At 34.6% G+C, this 20,903-nt stretch overlaps 1 protein-coding gene across 1 annotated transcript in view; it reads left to right on the top strand.

Annotated features, from left to right (window-relative positions):
* The window catches only part of FMN2 (formin 2), a 164,368-nt gene that overhangs the window by 100,123 nt on the left and 43,342 nt on the right, over positions 1–20,903 (top strand). The window contains exons 10-15 of the mRNA XM_059835781.1: positions 1,074–1,165; positions 1,312–1,441; positions 2,398–2,544; positions 4,385–4,444; positions 4,621–4,741; positions 15,376–15,468. Of these exons, the coding sequence (XP_059691764.1) occupies positions 1,074–1,165; positions 1,312–1,441; positions 2,398–2,544; positions 4,385–4,444; positions 4,621–4,741; positions 15,376–15,468 (643 nt within the window). The remainder of the gene's footprint in view (positions 1–1,073; positions 1,166–1,311; positions 1,442–2,397; positions 2,545–4,384; positions 4,445–4,620; positions 4,742–15,375; positions 15,469–20,903) is intronic.

Here is a 20,903-nt window from a genome sequence, read left to right as displayed (position 1 = left end):
TTTGAGATAGTTGCATGCCTTTTCTGCTAATTGAGCAAAAGCATGCAAGAAAGAATGCAGATGCAGCCTATCTTTTGCTTTGCCATTATTTAAGAAGTTAGAATATAATTTTCCACTATTGTCTTCAAGTTCTGTGGTGGAGAAGTTAAAAAAAGTGTGTAATGTTTTCTTAAAGGAATAAAGGTAGATATATTTACTTTTTTTCACTCTTGCACAGGTTCATGTATTGAATCTATTTTGAAAACCACTATGGATGTCAAAAGAAGGGTCAGAAGGAGAAATTTCCATTCCACTTTTAGTCCTTTCCATGTCATTCCATTTTCCAGTACTGCAGTTGGAAAAAATAATTTCACTGTAGCATGGAGCACAGAAAGAAGTGAGGCTCTGTTTCTTTTGATTGGAATATTGAAGAAAAGACTGCACAATGTGCCACAGGGTTCTTCAAGAAACTAGGCAGTTTACATGTAATTATTTTGGCTTATTAAGATAAAAAGGAAAAGCATTTTACTTCAAAGTAGTATGCAGTAGTTCTCATGTATTATGATATGTATGACAGTTCCATTATAAATCAACTATTTTTTGTCGTTCCATAGTGTTTTCCGAATACCAGATAAAAATTAAATTGCAGTAAACAATACAAACCTATTTTCATTTAGTTTAAAAAAAGATATTATTTAAAAATGTATTTAAAGATCAGATTGTATTCAAATGCAACCCAACAGATTTGGAAAGAGAAATACAACTCAAGAAGAGAATTCTTTGATCCAAAGACTTTATAAACAGCCAAAGAAAAGGGATTGGGAATGAAGATTATTGTCTCAGTGCATGGTTGAATGAATAAATCTTTTGCAGATTACTAGTAGTCAATAAAATTATTTGGAAGATGTTCTGTTTTCCATCAGATGTATTTATACTTAAAATCATTCTATGGACTAAATAGTTTTACCATAAGCAGATGCTAGAAGGAAAAGAAAAATCTATGAACGTAATTTGTTACAAGGGCATCTTTATCTGTGTTGTTTGACTAGGTTTTTAATTAGCATTTTTTAATTACTTTGTTTTCTTTATTCCAGAGAGCACAATCAGATGAATTAGAAAAAATAGAAAAGCATAGCAAGGCATCCAAGGAAAAAGAAAATGCCAAGTCTTTGGATAAGCCGGAACAGTAAGAACATACTTATGAAAGAACAGTTTTGCTTGCTTCAGAAAACTTTCCCTGCTATAGTAAACTATCTAGAGATGTTATAAAAGAAAAAAAATGCTGTAACTACTGACAGTGACTCATACAATTTTCTTTAATCATTCCTACAGGTTCCTCTATGAACTCTCACTAATTCCCAACTTTTCAGAACGTGTGTTTTGCATCCTGTTCCAATCAACATTTTCAGAAAGCATTTGTTCAATCCGTCGCAAACTTGAATTGTTACAGAAACTGTGTGAGGTAGGTTGTGCTCTGTGAAAAGGTAGAGCTAAATTTCTGATATTTAATCTTGTTAAGTTGTACTCATATTTCAAAAGTTTTCGCTTTATTTACTTTAAGTACTCATTAAATCTGAAGGATACCAGAATAGAATGTTTTATGATTGTACTTCAACATCAAAGCGAATTTTAAGATTAGCTTTTGGTACTGAACTATATCATGTTTTTGCCATCAATGTATAGCAGTCTCCAGAAAATAGTGTACCGTCTCCTTTTGTTAAAGCAAAATCCTCCCTCTTCATAGTGACAATATCATTCCTTTCCAAATGAATGCCAGTTCAGTCCACCTTGTGTTTGCTTGGATTTTGGAAGTGTGCAACTCAATAATATCTCTGATATCTAAAATCAGTTAGAGATAGCAATGTTGTCTCTAGCTAGAAGAGATTACTGGAATTTTGTGGTCCCATACAAAACAAATACACGGCTTTAAAATGCAGGTTTCATCAGTATTTTCATAACTGAAAACTATTTGAAATATTTTATGTAATTGTTTTACCATTTAACAGATATTTTTATTTGATTGATCAAGTGTTTTAATTGTTCCATGTGGGTTTTTTACAAACTTCTTGCAGAATTCTCTCCTAAATTAATTATATCATTCACAATATCAGCATCAGTTAAGGCATTACTATTTTGTTTTTCTCAGCAGGTCATGTCTGATAATATTGTATAGATTTCCTATTTTTTTTCATAAGTATCCATTTTGGAGATAACATTCACCATTCACCACAAATTACATATTGATATTATTAAATTTTTATGTGTTGCAGTAGAAGGTTGTTAATTCCCTATATTTGAGCCTTTATACAAGCATTATTTCTAAACACAGTATCAACAAATCTGCTTGTCGATAATCCTGTTAACCATAAATATTATTGTGAGTTCGAACAGAGAATTGTTTCTTTTTCTGTTTTGCAGACATTGAAAAATGGCCCTGGAGTTATGCAGGTCCTGGGTTTGGTTCTTGCCTTTGGAAATTACATGAATGGTGGAAACAGGACACGAGGACAGGCTGATGGGTTTGGACTAGATATCCTGCCAAAACTGAAAGATGTCAAGAGCAGTGTAAGTTGATTCTAGACTTCCTGTAGACCTAAGAATGTCAAATTCTCAGAAAATTACTTTGTCTCCATTTCTGAGTAAATGATGTGAAACTTACGAAGGCATGTCAAAGGGAATTCTTTTGTTACTATACTTACCTGATCACACTTCTAAAGTTGGATGTATTTCTGTAGAAATATGAAAATTAACTGTCTCTTTTCATTACTGTACAAATAATAATACATTAAATTATGTCTTAGTTCCTATGTATTTGACTTTTTTAGTACGCTGCATAGTTCTAACTTTTCCTGTATTCAGAAGCAATACTATGATTATTACACTTAAAAGATTTATTACAGAAGTGGAAACAGTTGTAAAAGGAAAGTTAACTGTGATTCGATGCTGACTCAAAATATTTGTAAGAAAATAAAAGTCACTCCTGAAAATGATTGTATAGGCATCCTGACCATTTGGGATAACCCAAAATTCATCCTTTATATACATCATGATTACAGAGTGTACATTTCACATTGGACTATGGAAACACCTGAGTAAAGACTAATCACAGCAAGTACTTGTTGATTTATGATTTGTCCGGTATAGTCATCTGACTAAGGAGAATGATAAGTAGTCTTGTTTCTTGCTCAGTGCTAAACTGGAGCTTGTGTGTTACCAGCACTTTTTTGGCTTTGGTTATTCAGATTGGAGTTGTATTCAAATATCTGCTTTTGTTCACAAGGAAACAATAATCTTTGAGTCTCTATGGCTATGACGAAAATACTCATCTGAATGTGGACAGTGGTATGAGAAAGGTTACAGCAATAATTCTTGAGACTTTAAATTGGCACCTATATCTAGCTAGTGAGTCACTGTCAAGATGTGCTATTCTGAAAGTGGCAGAAAAAGAAGAGTTTGTTTCCCTGCTTAGTCACTCACTAAATATACATGCTTTAGCTGCTGGATTAGGTAATGTGAGCAGACTGTTGTTCACCCTGAGTTGAGAGACCATGTCAGCCATTTGCCTTTAGAGGGGTGGAGGAACTTCATTCTGGCATGCTGGTTTCTTTGGTAAGCCAAGGGAGTGATGATGTGAATGAAGCCTTAGTACAATGTGTTTAGGGCAGCTTACTTTAGCTGAACCTTCTAGTTGACCCTAGATATGTCACCAGTTCAGTAGAACATTTAGGCACGCTAAACTTGGTTTGGTGACTCAGGTCTTTAGTGCATAATTTGCTGGAAATATTATGACCGTTAACCTTGTAATTGCGAGATACATCTTCAGTTTATTTGCTACTGATCAGTCAGAAAAGTTCTTAACAAAACAGTTTTCTAAAACTATCTGAAAATGTCATTCTGTCAAAAATCCACTTCAAATCAAAGATTTTCTGCTGAAGTTTCATTACAGAGATTATAGAGGGGAAATGATAAGAAAGTCCCTCCAAAAGTTCCAACATTAATTTAGAAAAATAACTTTCTTTGTTTAATTTAACTTTGCTTTGGTGATAGTTACAGATTAATAAAAAGATCTGGATGTTGTGAAACAAGTTACATACATCAACCCAGAAACGATTTCTCTTTTCCTTCTTGGGAAATTTCAAAATTTAAGGGTTCCGTTTACAATCAGGTAAATTTCAAAACTCAGAAGTGGCTTACACAAGTGTTATAATATATCTTTCTATTATTTTCTTCAGTGAATAAATGGTATTTCAGGGTGTTGGGGTTTCTTTTTAGTGAAGGCACCAGATCAGCAAAGTTTTTTTTTGTACCTGACACTTAATATTTCATTTACTTGAATTATCTTCTCTGAATTTGTTTTTTTCAGTGAGTTTCAGTAAGACAGCAAACTTTATTCTCTTCTATACAGGACAACAGCAGAAGTCTTCTATCGTACATTGTCTCATACTATTTGCGTAATTTTGATGAGGTGAGTGAGAACTACTTTTGCTCTTTTGAAGTTAAAAAAATCGACTTACTAAATTTGCTCTTCTGCTGGCCAAGATGAGGAAACATGCACAAATATTCTTTGTGATTTCAGTTATATATTTTAGTATATAAAAAAATAATGAGCACTATGTAACTGTTTATTTGTGTTTCTGTCAGGATGCTGGAAAAGAACAATGCATCTTTCCTCTTCCAGACCCGCAAGATCTCTTCCAGGCTTCACAAATGAAGTTTGAAGACTTTCAAAAAGATCTTCGCAAAATGAAAAAAGATTTGCGAGGTACTGAACCTAGATTAAGCACTACCTATATGTTACCAACATATCCCTACTGTTATTGTTTGTATCATTTTAGGAAATTGGATGATAGTATAAAAATAGTTGTCTATTTTTGACTCCTCAATTATTATCTTGTTTTGTTAATTTGCTTTTTCATGACCATTTAAGCAATAATACATAATTTTCTGTAGATAACCTGGAAGACGTTATTAAAATAAACAACATCAAACAAGTTAGGTTAAATATTTTGTTCCAAAACAAAAAAATATTATTTTTTTTTTCCAAACTGATTTCAACAAGTTTTTCACCATAAAAAGAATGGCAAACTGTTGGACCATGTCCATGACAAAAAAAAGTTTGATAATCAGGTCCAAATACTATCTAGCAGATAATATATATGGCATGTTGTTAAAGACGGTTGAAATAACCTGACTTTACTAAAAAATAATATGCAAAGGAAGTATTTTTTCTCCTGCTTGTGGAATGATTTCTTTAAATGAACTCAACAAGCTTAAAATAAGATGTATTTGCTAGACTTTAACAAGCAACATGTATCACATATAATACATTTCTTAATAACATTGGGAACTAAGCTCTAAGTTTAAGTTAAGCAAGAGTAGTTTGCACAAATGATGGCTAATATCCATGATCTTCAATATTTTTGCTAAAAGTCTCTGCTAGACAGGCCAGGTGTGTACCGTTATGCTAAATCTTGGAGAGAAGGATTCAAATCAAAGAGTGAAATGATCTTTATATTTCAGCTGCCTTGCTGATTTTTGAATGCCATGCATCTAGAGACCAAGGAATGGTCTGGTAAACCATTAGTCTCTGAACAACCTAGAATGGAAGGTTCTCTATTAAAACAAAAGCATAACATGGTTACCAAATGATATCTGACCTTCCCTTCTTGCCCCTATCAAGCTTTCTGTTTGGATATTTTAAAATTTACTTTAAACATTTAAAGGTAATATTTAAAGTTGTATCAAGGTCACTTAGTGTGATACTGAGGAGCAAACTGCAGCACCATACATTTGCTGCCTTGAACGATCTAGGGGGCAAAAATGCCACAGTTCAGCCATGAAAACTTATTTCTATACTTCTTGCACTTTCATATAATCTAAGGGCTGATCTCCAAGCTTGCACATACAGAAGAAAGATGCTTAGGTCTGATTGAAAAAAAGGTACTTGAATTCAGGTGCATGTTTACAAACATCCATGGGGGCAGATGTTATTCCTTGCAAGTTCACCAAAAATGTTTTTATATAGATGAAAGGCTAAATATTTTTAGATCAAGGTTGAAATTTGCACACAGGCATAAATTTCTTATGGAATAAATCCGTACTGTGCAGTGATCAAAGCAGGGGTTCTGTAAAAATGGAAATTACACGCTTCGCTCTGCCATCAGACTGTAGTTGAATTCTTTCTGTGCTTCCAATCCAGCCCTTAGGCTGAAGTCTCTGTTGTCAGTCTGTTCTGTAGTTAATGAAACTGAAGAATAACTGCAGACACCTTTCTTTCCCTATTCCCTTTGGTACAAACTTTTTTGGGGACAGCATTGGCCCCTTTCTGCATCCTCTCCTGGATATGAAGCGACAATTTCAATACCAGTCTGCAATCTCATTCATGACTTCTTATCAGCCTTGAGTAATGCAAAATGCTTTGTGTTGGCTCTCTTTTCCAAAGAAAAGCGTCACTCTGAATTAAAATTAATTTGTGTTAAAAAATTTTATGACTGTAAGAGCATTCACTAAGTATTCTGGGTTTTCCAATAGCTTAATTGTTGTAATACTTTCAGTGAGACAGAATAGCCAAGTTTAATGACAGTCTTTTTTGAATAGACTACAATTTTTACCTGAATGAATAAAATTACTTTAAAGTGTTTTTCCTCTGCATTTAGATTATGTACACTTCCAGATTTGCTAATGTGCATCTGGAACCTTAGGAGTTACTAGAGCTAGCAAGTGCTTCATTTATATGACTGAGGAGGAAGAAGGCTCTAAGATGCTGAGCAAATTCTGACAAAATCCTAAATATGATCCTCTCGTTTTGAAGTCAGCGAGAATAAATGAGTATTGACTACTCCTTGGAAATACTGACTTTAAAGCCATAGAAATAGATGCCCATGAATGCATTTCAGTTTTATACTGAGGTGCAGACTGTAACCTTGGACTTATTTTCATTGGTAATTAGATGGAAGATTTCATGAGAGGATTTCACCATATTGGGGGGTGAGTTTGCTTCGTTCTTTATCACTGGAAAACTGAAAATTGCATATAATATTGATGCAGGCAGTATCACCAGTTTAAGGGTATTCTGTCCGTGTTAGTTTCAAATACCCTGCAAACCACGCACAGTGACATCATGCTTAGTACAATGGGGCAGGGGGGTATTGGTTCACCCAGGAACAAAAGCTTCTGGAGATATTTTATTTCTGTCTTAAAAGACCTTCCATGATCATTATTCAGAGGTAAACTTCATCCCAGAAGGATCCTTTCATAAAAATATGGGGCTGCTTAAAAAACAACAATACAACAAAATAAAAAACAATAAAAACCAAAAATACAACAAAGTAGGGGAAGGTTATTATAAAAAAAAAAAAAGTTTTGTAACCATAAGAATAGTAGTTCATTCTAGCAGTGCTGTATTTTTCCATCTAAATATGTCAGTAGCATACACAGAGATGTGCAGATATAAACAATCCTTATGGTTCTGTAAAATAATTTTGTTGTCATGCTCTTTCACAGATCTGAGTTTGGGCTTACGTTTGTATTAAAGGAGTTGTTATGCTGACTGCTTAAAAAGTAAAAATACTCATGATGTTCAAACTTGTATGCCTTCTTGTCTTTTGACTGTGGAGGCTCTTGTCCATTTTTAAGTTTTTATGAACCATATGACTTGCAGTTTGTAAATGTTAGAAAAGAAAGTCTCTTCTACGATTTCAGATTAAAAGTGTAAGTCCAGAAGACTTTCAGAAAGCGTGCTGTGTGCCTGTTCCAAGATTAATGAGGCAGACATTTACAAATTTAAAAAAAAAAAACAAAAAACAAACCTCCCCTAAAATTATAGCGGAAGCTACACAAACTACGTAATACTGAACTTGCAAATTTTTCAGGTTTGGTTTTGTTTTGTTTTTAATAAATAATATAGACCCCAGGGATAAAGTTTATGTATTACGTTTTTGTTTAAGATAGAAGACCAAAGAACAGGTAGATCCTTTTACTAACAAACCAAGTGAGTTTGGCTCCATCTGTTGCTCCCATATTTCACAGCTCTCCAGGATTCTCACTTTAGCCTTTTTGACTTCAGTGACATATAGTTTGTTAAGCAACTTGATCTGCTTTTGATCTCTCCTGGCTGTCAGCAATGTTCCTTGATGCAGTCATGCCAAGCAGTGACTTCTGTTCCTATACCATTCCACAGAAGAAACTTTAGCACTTGCCACATGACTTAAATCAACTCACCATGTAAAGAAAATTGGGCATCCAGGGTCACAAGAGCAGTGCGTGACTCTCCTTGATTAGGACCTGTGTTGTATATCTATTATTACCAGTATATTTTTCTAGACACTTCAGAATGCTAGAGGTGGGGCAGAAGGATGTGGAAAACGTGTATTGAATCAATGAACGTTTTAATCCTCTCTGCTCTGACGCTCTCTGGAGGTACAATTATGGTTTAGGAAAATATTGGATTTGTGGCCCATGAAATTCTTCAAGACATGTATTTAGTTTAGGAAAGAACTAGGACACTAAAATGGCAGTGAGAGTTACAGTATTTATGAAGCACTTATGGCAAGTTAAAACTGTTTAGAAGCTGTTCTTTGGTTACACATTAACATTTTAGCTTTACAATAGTAAGTTTATTCTTGCAAATCAAAAACTAATTCATCAGTTGTCACTTCTTGCAAAACTTTCACTGAAGCTCAGCTAAAAGGGAATTAGAAACAATGTCAGGCAGAAAATAAATCTGACTAGTAGAATTTTGAAGAGATGAATACTACCATATAATGCAGACTGCTATAAAATCAAGTTGAAGTCAGTACTTGTTTATATGTCATAATGTTGTCATATTTAATATCTTTGATTGAAAACTGATTACAAGTGATAATTATGGTAATTAAATATTATTTTTGTAGTGATGCTTTCTTTTCCTACTGTGAGTGTTTATAACTCATTGAAAAGTCACCATCAATAAGAAGCTAGACTGTGTGGCCCAGTACATCTCTCTGATTTGGAATAAATGTGACTGAGAATGTTTATAAAGTGTTAAGCATTTGCAGAACACTTTGTATTTTAAAAAGTATGTTCCAAGAAAAGCCCCACAGTAACTTGGAAAAATACACGTTCCCTATTTTTTCTGTGCTTCTTGCAGTCATCTAAAATTATCTACACAGCTTGGATCTGCTAGTTGTAGAGCTGGCATGTGCTCTCGGGTTTAACACCTGCTGTGTAAATCAAAGCATTGGAAGTACCTTATTGTGCAATAGAAAGATTTTTAAGAGTTGAATTTGGGGTGGTGTCAATGTGGGACTGAGAGATGGGATAGTAGTAGGCATGTTATGCTTTGACCCCTTACCATTTCTTTCTCATCATAACTATTTAGCTTTTGACAAATCTTTCCTCTTGCCTCAGTAATGGTTACCCCTAACACCTAGAAAGAGGCCCAAACCCTAAAAGTGCAGTCAAGCTGTAGTTTGAGATGAAATTTTCCTTTTTGTGGCCAACTCTGTGTCTGGGGTGCATGGATTACTTTGCAAAATAAGGTTCAACTCACTGTTAGTTCTTTCATAGGTAATAGGTTTGCAGGCTAAAATAAAAAAAATGCACCATTCTATTTGCACGTCATGCCTTCTCTTTCACACACACATATCCTCGTTATCTTTTCATATGCACAAGACGCTCTGTTTCCATGACAGTTCTGATTATGGGGCTGAGATTTTGGCAACGTTTCAGTGCCGCTTCTTGATCAGGAACAGGAGTGGTATTAATTTCAACTTCAATTAACAAAGTTAAGCAGCCTAAGCCATTTAGGGTCCCACTACAGATGACAGAAAAGGAAGGGATTGCTCTCCTAAAATTGATTCTCCTCTCCTAAAATTGAGTGCTAAGGAAAGGTCTGGAGTCTAGTCTGGTGATCTATCTTTTGAATAGCTGAAGTTTGATGAAATGAAGTCCATCCTAAGAGGTTTCCCAAAAAGCTAATATTTTTTTTTTTAACGTGCTTCTACACTGGTATTCCAAGTTGTTTCAAGAGAAGGCGGCAGGGAGCTGGAGGAGAGACAACTGGAACAGAGGAAATAATTGTACTCTTGGAGAGTTTGAATTCATTGCCTCATCAAAAACGTTCTGTTTTAAGATACTTTGAAGTCTCTGTGCTTCTGTTATTCTCTGTCAATCGTTTTGATATAAATGGGAATGAAGCTTTTTCACAATTAAGAAATAGATCTTTTATTTTACTTATACAATCCACAGATTCACATTCTGATGAAAAGTTGCCTTCAGTCTTTTATAATAAAATGCCAAATCTCTCAAGGTAATTATTAACAAAATAATATAGCAACATCAGCAGTTTTGGTCAATCCTACAGACATCCATACAGTCTATCTTTACACAAACAGTTATTGTTTTAACCAAATTAAATATCTACTTTTGCCTACTCATTAACAGCTGTGCAACCACAAATTCTAGCTGTTTGTTCCGTTATCACTGAAAGGGTTAACCGCTGCAGCTATGCAGCATGCAGACTCCTAAACCTAAACCAGATGTAAACTAAAGCCAGGCTTTCAGTCAATCTGTGAGTCATATTTTACTGTCCTTAAAACTCCAAACAAGGAGCTGTCTATGGAAGCTCTTGAAGACTCAGCAGTTCTTAGTATAAGTCTTTACAGTTCCAAAAAAATAAATAAAAGAAAATTAAGAGCTCTTTCTGTACTTGTGGCCGAGTTCATCAGAGTTTGTCTTTTGATGAGGCCAGTATTGTTTCCTTTAGGTAAAGTCTAAGCTTTCTTTTAAAGTTATGGGTTGCAGTTGTAAGGAATCCAGAAAGCACTGAGGAGGTTGTGAAAACAGTGGTGATGCTGTTAGGTACTTTTCAGGCAAGTAGGACAGAGGCACATCTCCTGTGGGAGTCTTAGTACTCGGAACATCTGAAAATTAAGGACATAATTTCAAAACTTCCTTAAAGACTTAAAAACAAATAGTCTATAAAATCTCAGCAGAACTTGTGCTCTCAAGTACCTTAAACAGTCTTGAAAACCCACCTAAATTCTATAGGACTTCTATAGGTAAGTATGTGGTTTCAGAACTGGTTAACCAAAACAGCCTAATGGACCTGTTAATTACTCATCCAAGATAATTCACAGTTCTGCTTGCTTGCTTATTGGGGTTTTTGGTGGGTTGCTTTTTTGTTATTGTTTTTGTTTTGGGGGTGGTTTTTTTGCTTTTTGGTTTTGTTTTTATGTTTTTAGGGTGTTGAAAGAAAAATCATGCTGCCCATTATAATCCTGACCAAAGACAATACAGTGAGCCTGAGGAGTAGCTGATCATCTGCTCACACATTTTGTTCAAAAAGACATATTTTAGGATTAGAAGAGATTTGTGCTTCCAAGGGATAAAATTTAGTAACCAACAGAACTAGATAGAAAACATGCATTAAAAATATGTTCTGAATCTTGACAACATTTTTTTTCTCCTTTTTAAAAATGTAAAGCAACTATTTTTGATAATGAGACTGGGTGCATTTTAGATCACTTACCAGAATCGCTTACTGAAAGTGTTAGTACAATGCACAGAATGTTTTGTGACTCTTCTTTTCCTTTTCTGTATAGATGTCTCTTAATCAATATTGGCTGTTGTGAAGCCTTATGTAGTTTTAGTATATTGACCTAAATTAAAACCAAAAATAATGGGATGAGCAAGCTAACACAGTAGCTTGAAAAATGGCAATTAATTGTATTTTAACATAGAAATAGAGAATGAGATGAGATTCTTGAGATACTGGATACAGCTGTAATTGCAATTTTTTAAAATCTTTAAACTGGTTTTGAACACAGATTTTCACGTAAATTTCCAGATCAGGAGCATTTGAGAGATCTGTGTATGTATGGACAAAAATCTACCAGTTAGAATTGTCCAAAATTTAGAAGGTCTTCCCACAAGAATCCATTTGTATTGCTTCTCTGGAAAATCACATACAGTCCTCTGCAGCATATGATGTTAGAGAGGAGATGAAATTAGATGGACGATTGGTCTTTTCCATTGTTGAGGTATTGCTTATATGTTCAAATTGATTTAGAGCATTGGAGAAGAGGTGTCTCTGCCCACGCCAGCTTCTGCTTAGGGTTTGAGATCTTCGGAAGGCATATGATCAGTGCATGAGGACTGGGTATTTGGGACTACAGGGAACTGAAACCTTCACCTTGCTGCAAAGCACTACCAAGTTTTTATCTTTCTTTATTCCTGTTTGGGCAATTGCATGTTGTGAGATAAGCGTCTACCTAGTGCTTAGCTTTTGTGACTGCTTATGTGACTCTCATTTGTGGAGCCTTGAATACTTTTCAGTTCTTTCATTATAAGAAAATTTAAAATCTGCTTAAAGCTTAGGAATACTTTAGCTTTGTCTAAGTTTTTCAGTTGTGTACACATCTCCCAAGATGAGGGAATAAGTGAACCTGTGAGAATAGGGATGATAACAGAGCAAGTTTTGAGTCTGTAACCAAAAAAGAGACAAACTTCTGTTTCGGACAAAACTTTTACACAGCAGATCCCCTTTGCCAACCTATTCCGTTGATATCTAGGATGTTTAGCTGGGCTGTTTCATGGAGAGAAAGGTGTTTGAGTATGAAGCTGATGTGGAAGAAAACCAAATATAGAAGACTGTTGGTATTCTCACATACTTTTTTTTGTTTTGCATGTTTCACCTACACATTGCTTAGAAGTTATTAAATACTTCTCTGACACAAACATTTATTTGGTATCTTATTCCTTCACTTGGGCAGAAATACTGGTAACTGTCGAGTGTTTTGTGTTCCTTTCATATGATCAGCACTTAAATTTCTTCAGTTACAGTGAGGAATAACAATATCTCATCCAAATAGTGGTGTTTTATACTCTGGTGACAAATTACAGAAAGTGATAAATGAGTGCTATATCCAACAGGTTGTTCTGGGAGACCATGGTTCTGGTCTTGGTGCTCTGGAGAACTGGAAAACTTAGGAAGAGCTTACAGGCCTGTTAATTCTTTAATGAAGAAAACATCCGATGAACTAGTTTGTTTTAAGCATCATAATACTGATATTAGTACGGTAATAATGACAGAATTTGTCCTATTTTTAAAGGTTGGATGCTATGATATATGATATCTTACTTTCTATAAAGCAAGACAAAGGGATTTTTTCCCTGTGTTTTCTTTTAGATTTTAAATGACTTAGTCATCATTTGCAATTCAGGAATAGGGTCAAAAATGGACCTGAACTGTTATTCTTCTGAACATCACTGATTTTTGTCTTTTAACAGGAGAGGGGGAGAATGAACAAAAGAAACTCCACCAAAAACTGGAGAAACAAAGCTATCATTAACTGCACTCCCTTTCCCTCACCCCACATACACGCACAAACAAATATGTCTTCCTTTGCAGAATAGTGCATAGCTTCTCTATTTTTTTTGTCTATCATACTCTGTAAGAAAATTCTTGGTCATTTGGATCTTCTCCCCTGTTTCAGATGTTTCGACTAACATTTGTTTAAAAATTACAGGCTTGTCCACGTGATTATATTTGTGGGGTTTTTTAGTTTTGTTTTTTTAAATATTGCTTCATAAGCAGGTTTACCTGTTTAATCAACTATATTTATATTAATTTTGTCTCCCTAAAAATCTGCTGGTATTTATTTCTATTTTGCTCTAAGCTTAAAAAAAAAAAATTAAAAAAAAATTGAAATTGTTATTGTTACCCTGGCTTTACTCCACTTGTGTGGAGTTACCAATTATTTGAGTCAGTCTGCCTTTCTGTATAGGTGCATTTTAAAAATTGGTATCTCTAATTGTCTTTGGTATATTCACAACTATGAGAAAAAAAAGATTAACCAGTGTCTATGAGATCTAAAGCTGCCTTCTCCAAAGATTTGCCCCAGATATAGCAGACCAGATGAGTAAAGGTGAATCAATTTATACAGCTAACAGAATACAGTGATGTGACTACCATCATATATATTTACTTTGGCGCTCTAGCTTGAATGAGTAGGTACAGATCTGTAGTGGGTTGGTTGACCAGCATTTTCCAAAATTAATGAACCTTTGGATCTTTGTCTTTAATTATGTTATCTTTAATTGCTCTACCATGCTCTTTTGGATATGTCATTAGTATCTTGCTGTAAACTAGAGATGGTATTATTTACCAGATTATAAATTCATGCTTGCTGAAGTAAGAACAAGATGACAAGTGATTCCCCAGCACCACCACCCCCGAGACCCTTTCAAATATTACAGAACCACATTTTTAGAGCATGTAATGGTGATACATGTAAGGCTGCTACCTGTTGTTTCCAGTCTTCAAAAGCAGACTACAATTCTCAATATTTGGATTGATGCAATTCTAACCATCGTTTATTTAAAGGAGATAATTATGATAGTATATTCTGCTGCTTCAAAAGCTTTTTTAAAAATGTCTAACCAGTCTTCTGTATTTAAAGACATAGTAATAATCCTGTTTTGCTGAAAGAAACCCTGGAGACTAAACAAGGAAGATACATTTTTTGAATGTGTGCACTTTTACTGGAAATTTTGAGGTGGAATAATCAAGCGGGATTCATTTCTTTTGAATGATAGGAACTTATCACAGCCTAAAAAGGTTTCCCCTAGAATAAAAATCAGAGCTTAACATTCTCCTGAAGTAGTAGTGTCAAGTCTTCTGTTGCCCCAAATTAAATTAGCTTGGGTAGTTGGTGGAAGCACAATGGTACCACCTCACCAATGAATAATCTGTGTCAGGCCTGCTTCAGTCTCCAGCTTCTCTGTCCTGGTCTCTAGTGCAGTAAGAACCAAGCTGTCCTTCTCCCAGGTCTCTCACAGAGTTCAAGCCATGATAACTACACACTTATAATCTTTTATTCTGATCATTTTGCACTCTTACTTTTGAACAATGCAAGGTCCTTCACTACGTCTGTGATTTTTATGAGGTATCAAGCCCTCATCTGGCTATACTCACTAAATTAAGGTCCTTCCTACTATATTTGGTGCAGGTTTTGCATCTGAAGTTTGTTTTGATTCAGGCACTGTCACCTGGGGCCAGGTATATCAACACGGCCTGGGATCCGAATTTGTAATTTCGTTCCCATACATTTCAGCCCCTTAAATTTGTCTTTTTCCTTCAAAACAATTGTGTACTTTTGTTAATTTTTGTTACCACTCATTTAAACCAACACACTGGCCACAAGTTGTCTGTATATTTTGGTCAAAAACATTTGACAAGGAACATAACTGTTCCTGAATATATTATCATAGTGTTTGTACTTGAAGTAGTGTGTTTGTGGCACATATTCCAACAGTTTCACTGCCTATGCATTAATTTAAGTATGTCTTTTATTACAGTATGCAGGTCCATACTATGATGTGCCATCCTAAACTAATCTGTTACTTCAATTTCAGTATGTGAGACAGAAGCAGCAAAAGTTTATCAGCTATCACTAGAAGAGCACCTCCAGCCTTTCAAAGACAGCATGGAGCAATTCATTAGTCAAGGTAAATAATGAAACGTCACTTAACCTTTTCATGACATTTCAAAGGAAAGTTATGGGAACAATGTTTATACATTGTGGGAAAGGGACTGTTTATTTTGGCATCATAGAAAAATGTGGATTAGTTTAATCAGATGCCACATGGTTCTAAAAGATTTGCAAAATGATTCTGTTGTACTATAGGTGACTCACTCTCTTTTGCATGACAGCAAAGACAAATGCTATTGGCCTGAGTGCCTGATCTTCTGATAAGTTCAACATTCCAGTAGAAAACAATTTTACAACCTTTGTTCCCTGAAAAATTATTGAAGCTGGATCTGTTTCATTAATGTCTTTCCAAAGAGATAATTCTTTTATACGCGCCAAAAACATGGAGTAAGCATAGCAAAAGTAGTTAAAGGTTTTCCAGATATAAGGCAAATCCATATGAAATGCTTGGATGTGATTAGTGGAAAACTCTGCAAGAGAAAATATACTAGACATAGCCATGATGAACTGACATCCTGAGTGCTAGAAGGAAAACACTTTAAAAATGAGTAGACTATGCTTTCAATGCTTTACTAGACCCTTCTTTTGTGAGACTATAGGAGGTATGGGTAACGTTATTTTTTGACTAGCAGTATATCAGAGCATCTCTTGAAATACTACTCTGAAAGAGTATACTCTGTATTGACCAATTCACTTTTTCATGCAAGTTAGAACTCAATGCATCAGGGTGACAATGGCCCGATGAGTACACCAACGTAATTCTAACTTTCTTGATCACTTTGCCTCTTCTTCTGCTTTGATATTGCATTTTATAACAGAATACAGACCTGTTATCTCCTGAACATGTAAGTTACGTGAAAAGTCAGTTTCTAGTGTTGATTCAATGGAGCTGTCAGTAATTTCTTAGCCTATAGCTGTGTTAATGAGCTATCGTATATAGAAATCATTATTAGCTGAATGTGCATTATGTTTGAAAGGCCAGTTAGATATGCATTTATCTCTTCTTGGTTAGAATATTCAAGGTGACCATCTATCTGAACATTATAAGAAGTGGAGTGCGTATTTTCTAGTATATACTGATCCGTGCTATAGGACTCTCATTTACAGTGAATAAATTGAGTAAACCCACCATTTTGAACCATCAAACGTGAACTGATGTTTTCTAAGACAAATGTCTATGAGCCAAACCTGCCAAACAGAATGTTGTCTCCAGCAATAGTAGGTATGAACTGCTTTAAAACTGGATTCTGATTATGTACATGACATGTAAATGTTACATTAGTGGCATGATTAAACATGTAGCAAGTGTTTTGAATTAAGTTTTTATTATTATTTATATATATAGATGGGGACAATCAAATCACAAGTTGGTCTGAAAGAAATCACAAATGGTATACTGTAAATCATGCCATGTGTTTGCATATTAACCTTAATAACAGAGTAGGAAATCAAACATGAGGATTATATTTCCTCAGACGTATATCTGTTAAATTTCTTTAACTTCTTTTAGAAACCATACTTTTAGAAGTATCTGACCTCATACTTTAGCTTACTTTATGATTTCTGCCTATGACTTCCAGAGCATAATTATATATAAGCTGTTCTGTTTTTTCAAGGATATGTGATTTCCTTTCTTAATTATGTGTCTCCTATTTTAGGAAAGTAAGAGAAAAGGGGGGGGGGGAAGGCAGTGCATCTCATCCATTAAGAACTTTGTTTTGTTCACATGTTAACAGTGGATATTGTTGGGTGGCTAACAAAAGGAGAAACCCATAATATCAGTAAAAATATCATTGTCACCTTTTAATGAAAATAATTGGGAATATGTATTGTGAACACAGTGGACTCTGTGGACTCTGACTAAACAATTTCTACATTTATTTAAAACTGTAGCATGCACTTTGCAGAATTCTGTCCCAATGTAAGAAAGACAAAGGTTAACATATAGTAAAAAAGAATCCCTGGTTAAGTTCCAAAAATAAAGTAATTTTAAATACCTTTCATTATGAAATCCTTTGTTTTTACTTCATGGGATTGAATTCAGACTTGAAAGAGGCCATGTTTAAAGCAGGATTTCTCTTTCCTGTTCAGTGTTTGACAGGCTTTTGATCTAGATATTTTTTCTAAGGGCTTTTGTTGTTTATGTAGACATAATCGATGAGTCTTTTCAGCTAGACTGCACACATGATCATTTAGAAAAACAGAGGGACAATTCTTGGCACCTTTTGGGGATTTGTGTTTATGTAACATATGCTCTGGGCGAAGAAAAATCAAGCTTTAAGTTTTTATCTTTTCAAGTTCCAGTTTCTCTAAAGTCAGAAAAAGTTTTAAATTATAATTCAGATGAAAAGCATTTTTCATAGGGTTGAATAATTTGGCATGTTTATATGATGCCTTTTCAGAGTAGATAACTTGTGTGCATAATGGGACCCAAAAGTTCAAAGTAGCTAGTTATTTACAGCATATTCACTTATACTTGTTGCTAGCAGCTAAAATGGAAAATGGTTTTCCCATAGGCAAGAAAACTTGGACATCAAATTAAATATCCTTGGCAAGGGGTTAGAAAGGCACTGCTTTATAAGAATAGTTACTGTCTGGCACAGTTATATAACTTTGAATTAAGTTACTGTAACTAGTCTAGCTGATTGTTACTATTGATGTATTAATAAAAAAATCTTTTTTTTAACATCAACACTTTTATTAGATTCATCAGAGACAAAAAAAGGTTGTATATTACTAGCTTACTTGTAAACATTATTTAATTTGAAAGATAAAGAAGGGGAAGAGGCAAGAATGTGTTCAGAGTTGTAATGTTTTAGATGAAAATGTTAGTGGTATATATGATTGAAGCTGTTCAGTGTTTGCCTTGCCAGCCTAGTCAGTGGGCTAAATAATCAGCATATTCATTAAAATATGCAAATTATTGAAAGGATGCCAGTCCTTTTTCTGATGGGCTTCATGGTCATTCTTAAAATGATCATTCTACTTAACAGAAGATCAAACTACCTATCCCATCCTTTCTATACTGACTTAGTGGATATTTGCAAACATGCTTTATGCTATGCATTTGATTTCTGAGGGTCTATGTGCCTCAAAACCTCAAAGGTAATCCTCTCTGTTCTCCCATGTTTTCTGTCCTCTTTTTGGGTCCACATGCTGCAAATCATCGATCACGAAGTATATAATGTGTTTATTTTTTTTTCATAAATGTTAATAATTTTTTCCTGAAATTCTCCATAGCCACAGGGTTTAAAAAGAGAAGAAAAAAAAAAAAAAAAAAAGAGCTACTTTGAAAAAGGAGATTGGAGAAAAATTGTCAGAAAGTCCAAGACTTTTAAAAACTATATTGTTTTGTTACATATTTCTAAACATTTCTTTAAGGGCTTCCAATATTTGACTAATATAAAATATAAGCGTGAAATTTAGTAGAACAATGGTCCTTTCCAATGCAAAGCTATTCAGACCAATCTGTAGGAATTAAAAAAGTACTATTCGCATCTCCCCAATATAGGGTATATATTCACTGACATTTTCTGTCCTTGAGTTACTCCCCACAAGTTATCACAATTTGAATAATAGAGATTGCAAAGGAAAACACTATTTGGGAACCTTGTCTCCTTTGTTCTGTATGTAGTTGTGGATAGATAGGGACACAAAAACATCAGAGATCACATCCATCAGTTTAGAAAGCTTCAGAAATCCCTTCCTGGGGAAAATGTGTCTGACACATGGGACGGTGGGGAAATACTGAGGGCAGTAATCATAATGCAATTTGTAGGGGAGTTTCATTAGCGGTTAGTAATCCTTTAACCTTGTCCCCACTTGATAGGATAGCCAACTAATGTTGAAAGAACTGTGTGTGCATGAACCACAAATGAGTCTCAGTCCCCAGGTTTTAACTGTGGTTAACTTTGCAGTGAAAAGCAGTCTTTGGGTGTTTGCTGTTAGGACTCCAGCGAGGCTGTGCACTCTTGTCAGCCTGATAAGGCAGGAAACTTATGACAGGAGGCAGCAACTGTCACTCACTCAGAAAAGTAAGTCTGGTTTGGGAACTGGGAAGAGGCAATATGTTGGAATCCAAGCTTTTCCACCAAGATCCTATAAATTGTGCAAATGTCGTGACTTAAAATCTGAGCAAGTCATCCAATGTCATATTCAGATGCCAAAACAATATAATTAGTTTTAGACTTTAGAAAAAGCGTTATGGTGTAGGAAAATTAAGCTCTAGAATGCATTGTTTGTAGAAGACGTAAAACCATAATTTTCTGATATTTAGCTAGTTCATCTAAAAACATTGGGAATAATTCCAGTAGGATTGCAAGTTTGGGAGTACAAGGTAACCATTCAGCCTTTGGTTCCTTCTGGTCTTATTTTGCAAAATTCTGCAGTTCTGCTCTTGTTAGTGAATGCCAGCCCCAGGTTTCATCCTGCTAGACCCAAGAATACAGACTCTTCTCCAGACCCAAATTCTAGCCACATCCTCATGATCTTGCAGAATAAAGATGTTAAAATTGTCCTCTTGGGTGAACTGTCTGTAATCATTTCCCTCTTTTGCCAGGAAGAGCATTCAGGAATCCAGTTTCCAAACCATTAGTGAATGAATGTATAAATCACGAAGTGTGTTGTATTTATCGCTGTAGCTGCAACCAGATAGTTGGCCGTGACTTGTACTTTTAGGTCAAGCAGCAAAAGGCTGTGCATCATCAAATGATGGATTGTGAATGAGACTAAAGCATCAGACTGAATCTTGGATGGCTGGGTTCTGTTCCTGGCTCCAGAAATACTGCAGATGATTGTGAAATGAATGCTGCTAGGGTAATCTTAATTCTAGAATTTTCTAACCCAGAATGATTGATTTTGCAGATTCCATTTTCTTTAAATGTTTCTTTTATAACTTGATTAATATAAGGGAGAACATAGCACTACTTCATAATTTTTCTAAAAATAATTTGAGAAAATACGACTAAAACACCATTAGGAATATATACAAATAAATGGTTTTGGTTTTCTTTTTTAGAAAAAATGCACAGAACATTAAGGTGCTGGATATTGGTAGATTTATGTGGAGACATTCACTTTAAATATTATTATTATCAAAATATACTCATTACTAAGATAAAAAAATCAAATTTTTTTCATTTTAGAAGAAAATGTTGGAGGGAAGAGCAAGCAACATAAGGTCACTAGAATAAAAGACACAGGAATTCACACTTAAACAATTTAATTCCATGAATGTTTACATTTTTATGTTAGTATTCTTTTTGTTGGATTATTGAAAGAGCTTTTAAAACTTGTCCTTTGAGTGCTGAAAGTATTTTTTTTTTAAATCTCACACTGACATCTTAATGTTAATAAATAGTTTAACGTCAGTATTGTATAAACTTGTCCCTACTTCAGATGTCAGCACCTCCATTGGTGTGCATTATTACATAATAATCCTAATTCAGATTG

The sequence above is a fragment of the Gavia stellata genome, chromosome 2, assembly GCF_030936135.1.
Source record: "Gavia stellata isolate bGavSte3 chromosome 2, bGavSte3.hap2, whole genome shotgun sequence".
Lineage (NCBI taxonomy): Eukaryota > Metazoa > Chordata > Aves > Gaviiformes > Gaviidae > Gavia > Gavia stellata.
The sequence above is the reverse complement of the archived record's forward strand: the minus strand, read 5'-3'. Positions and strand labels throughout refer to the sequence as shown.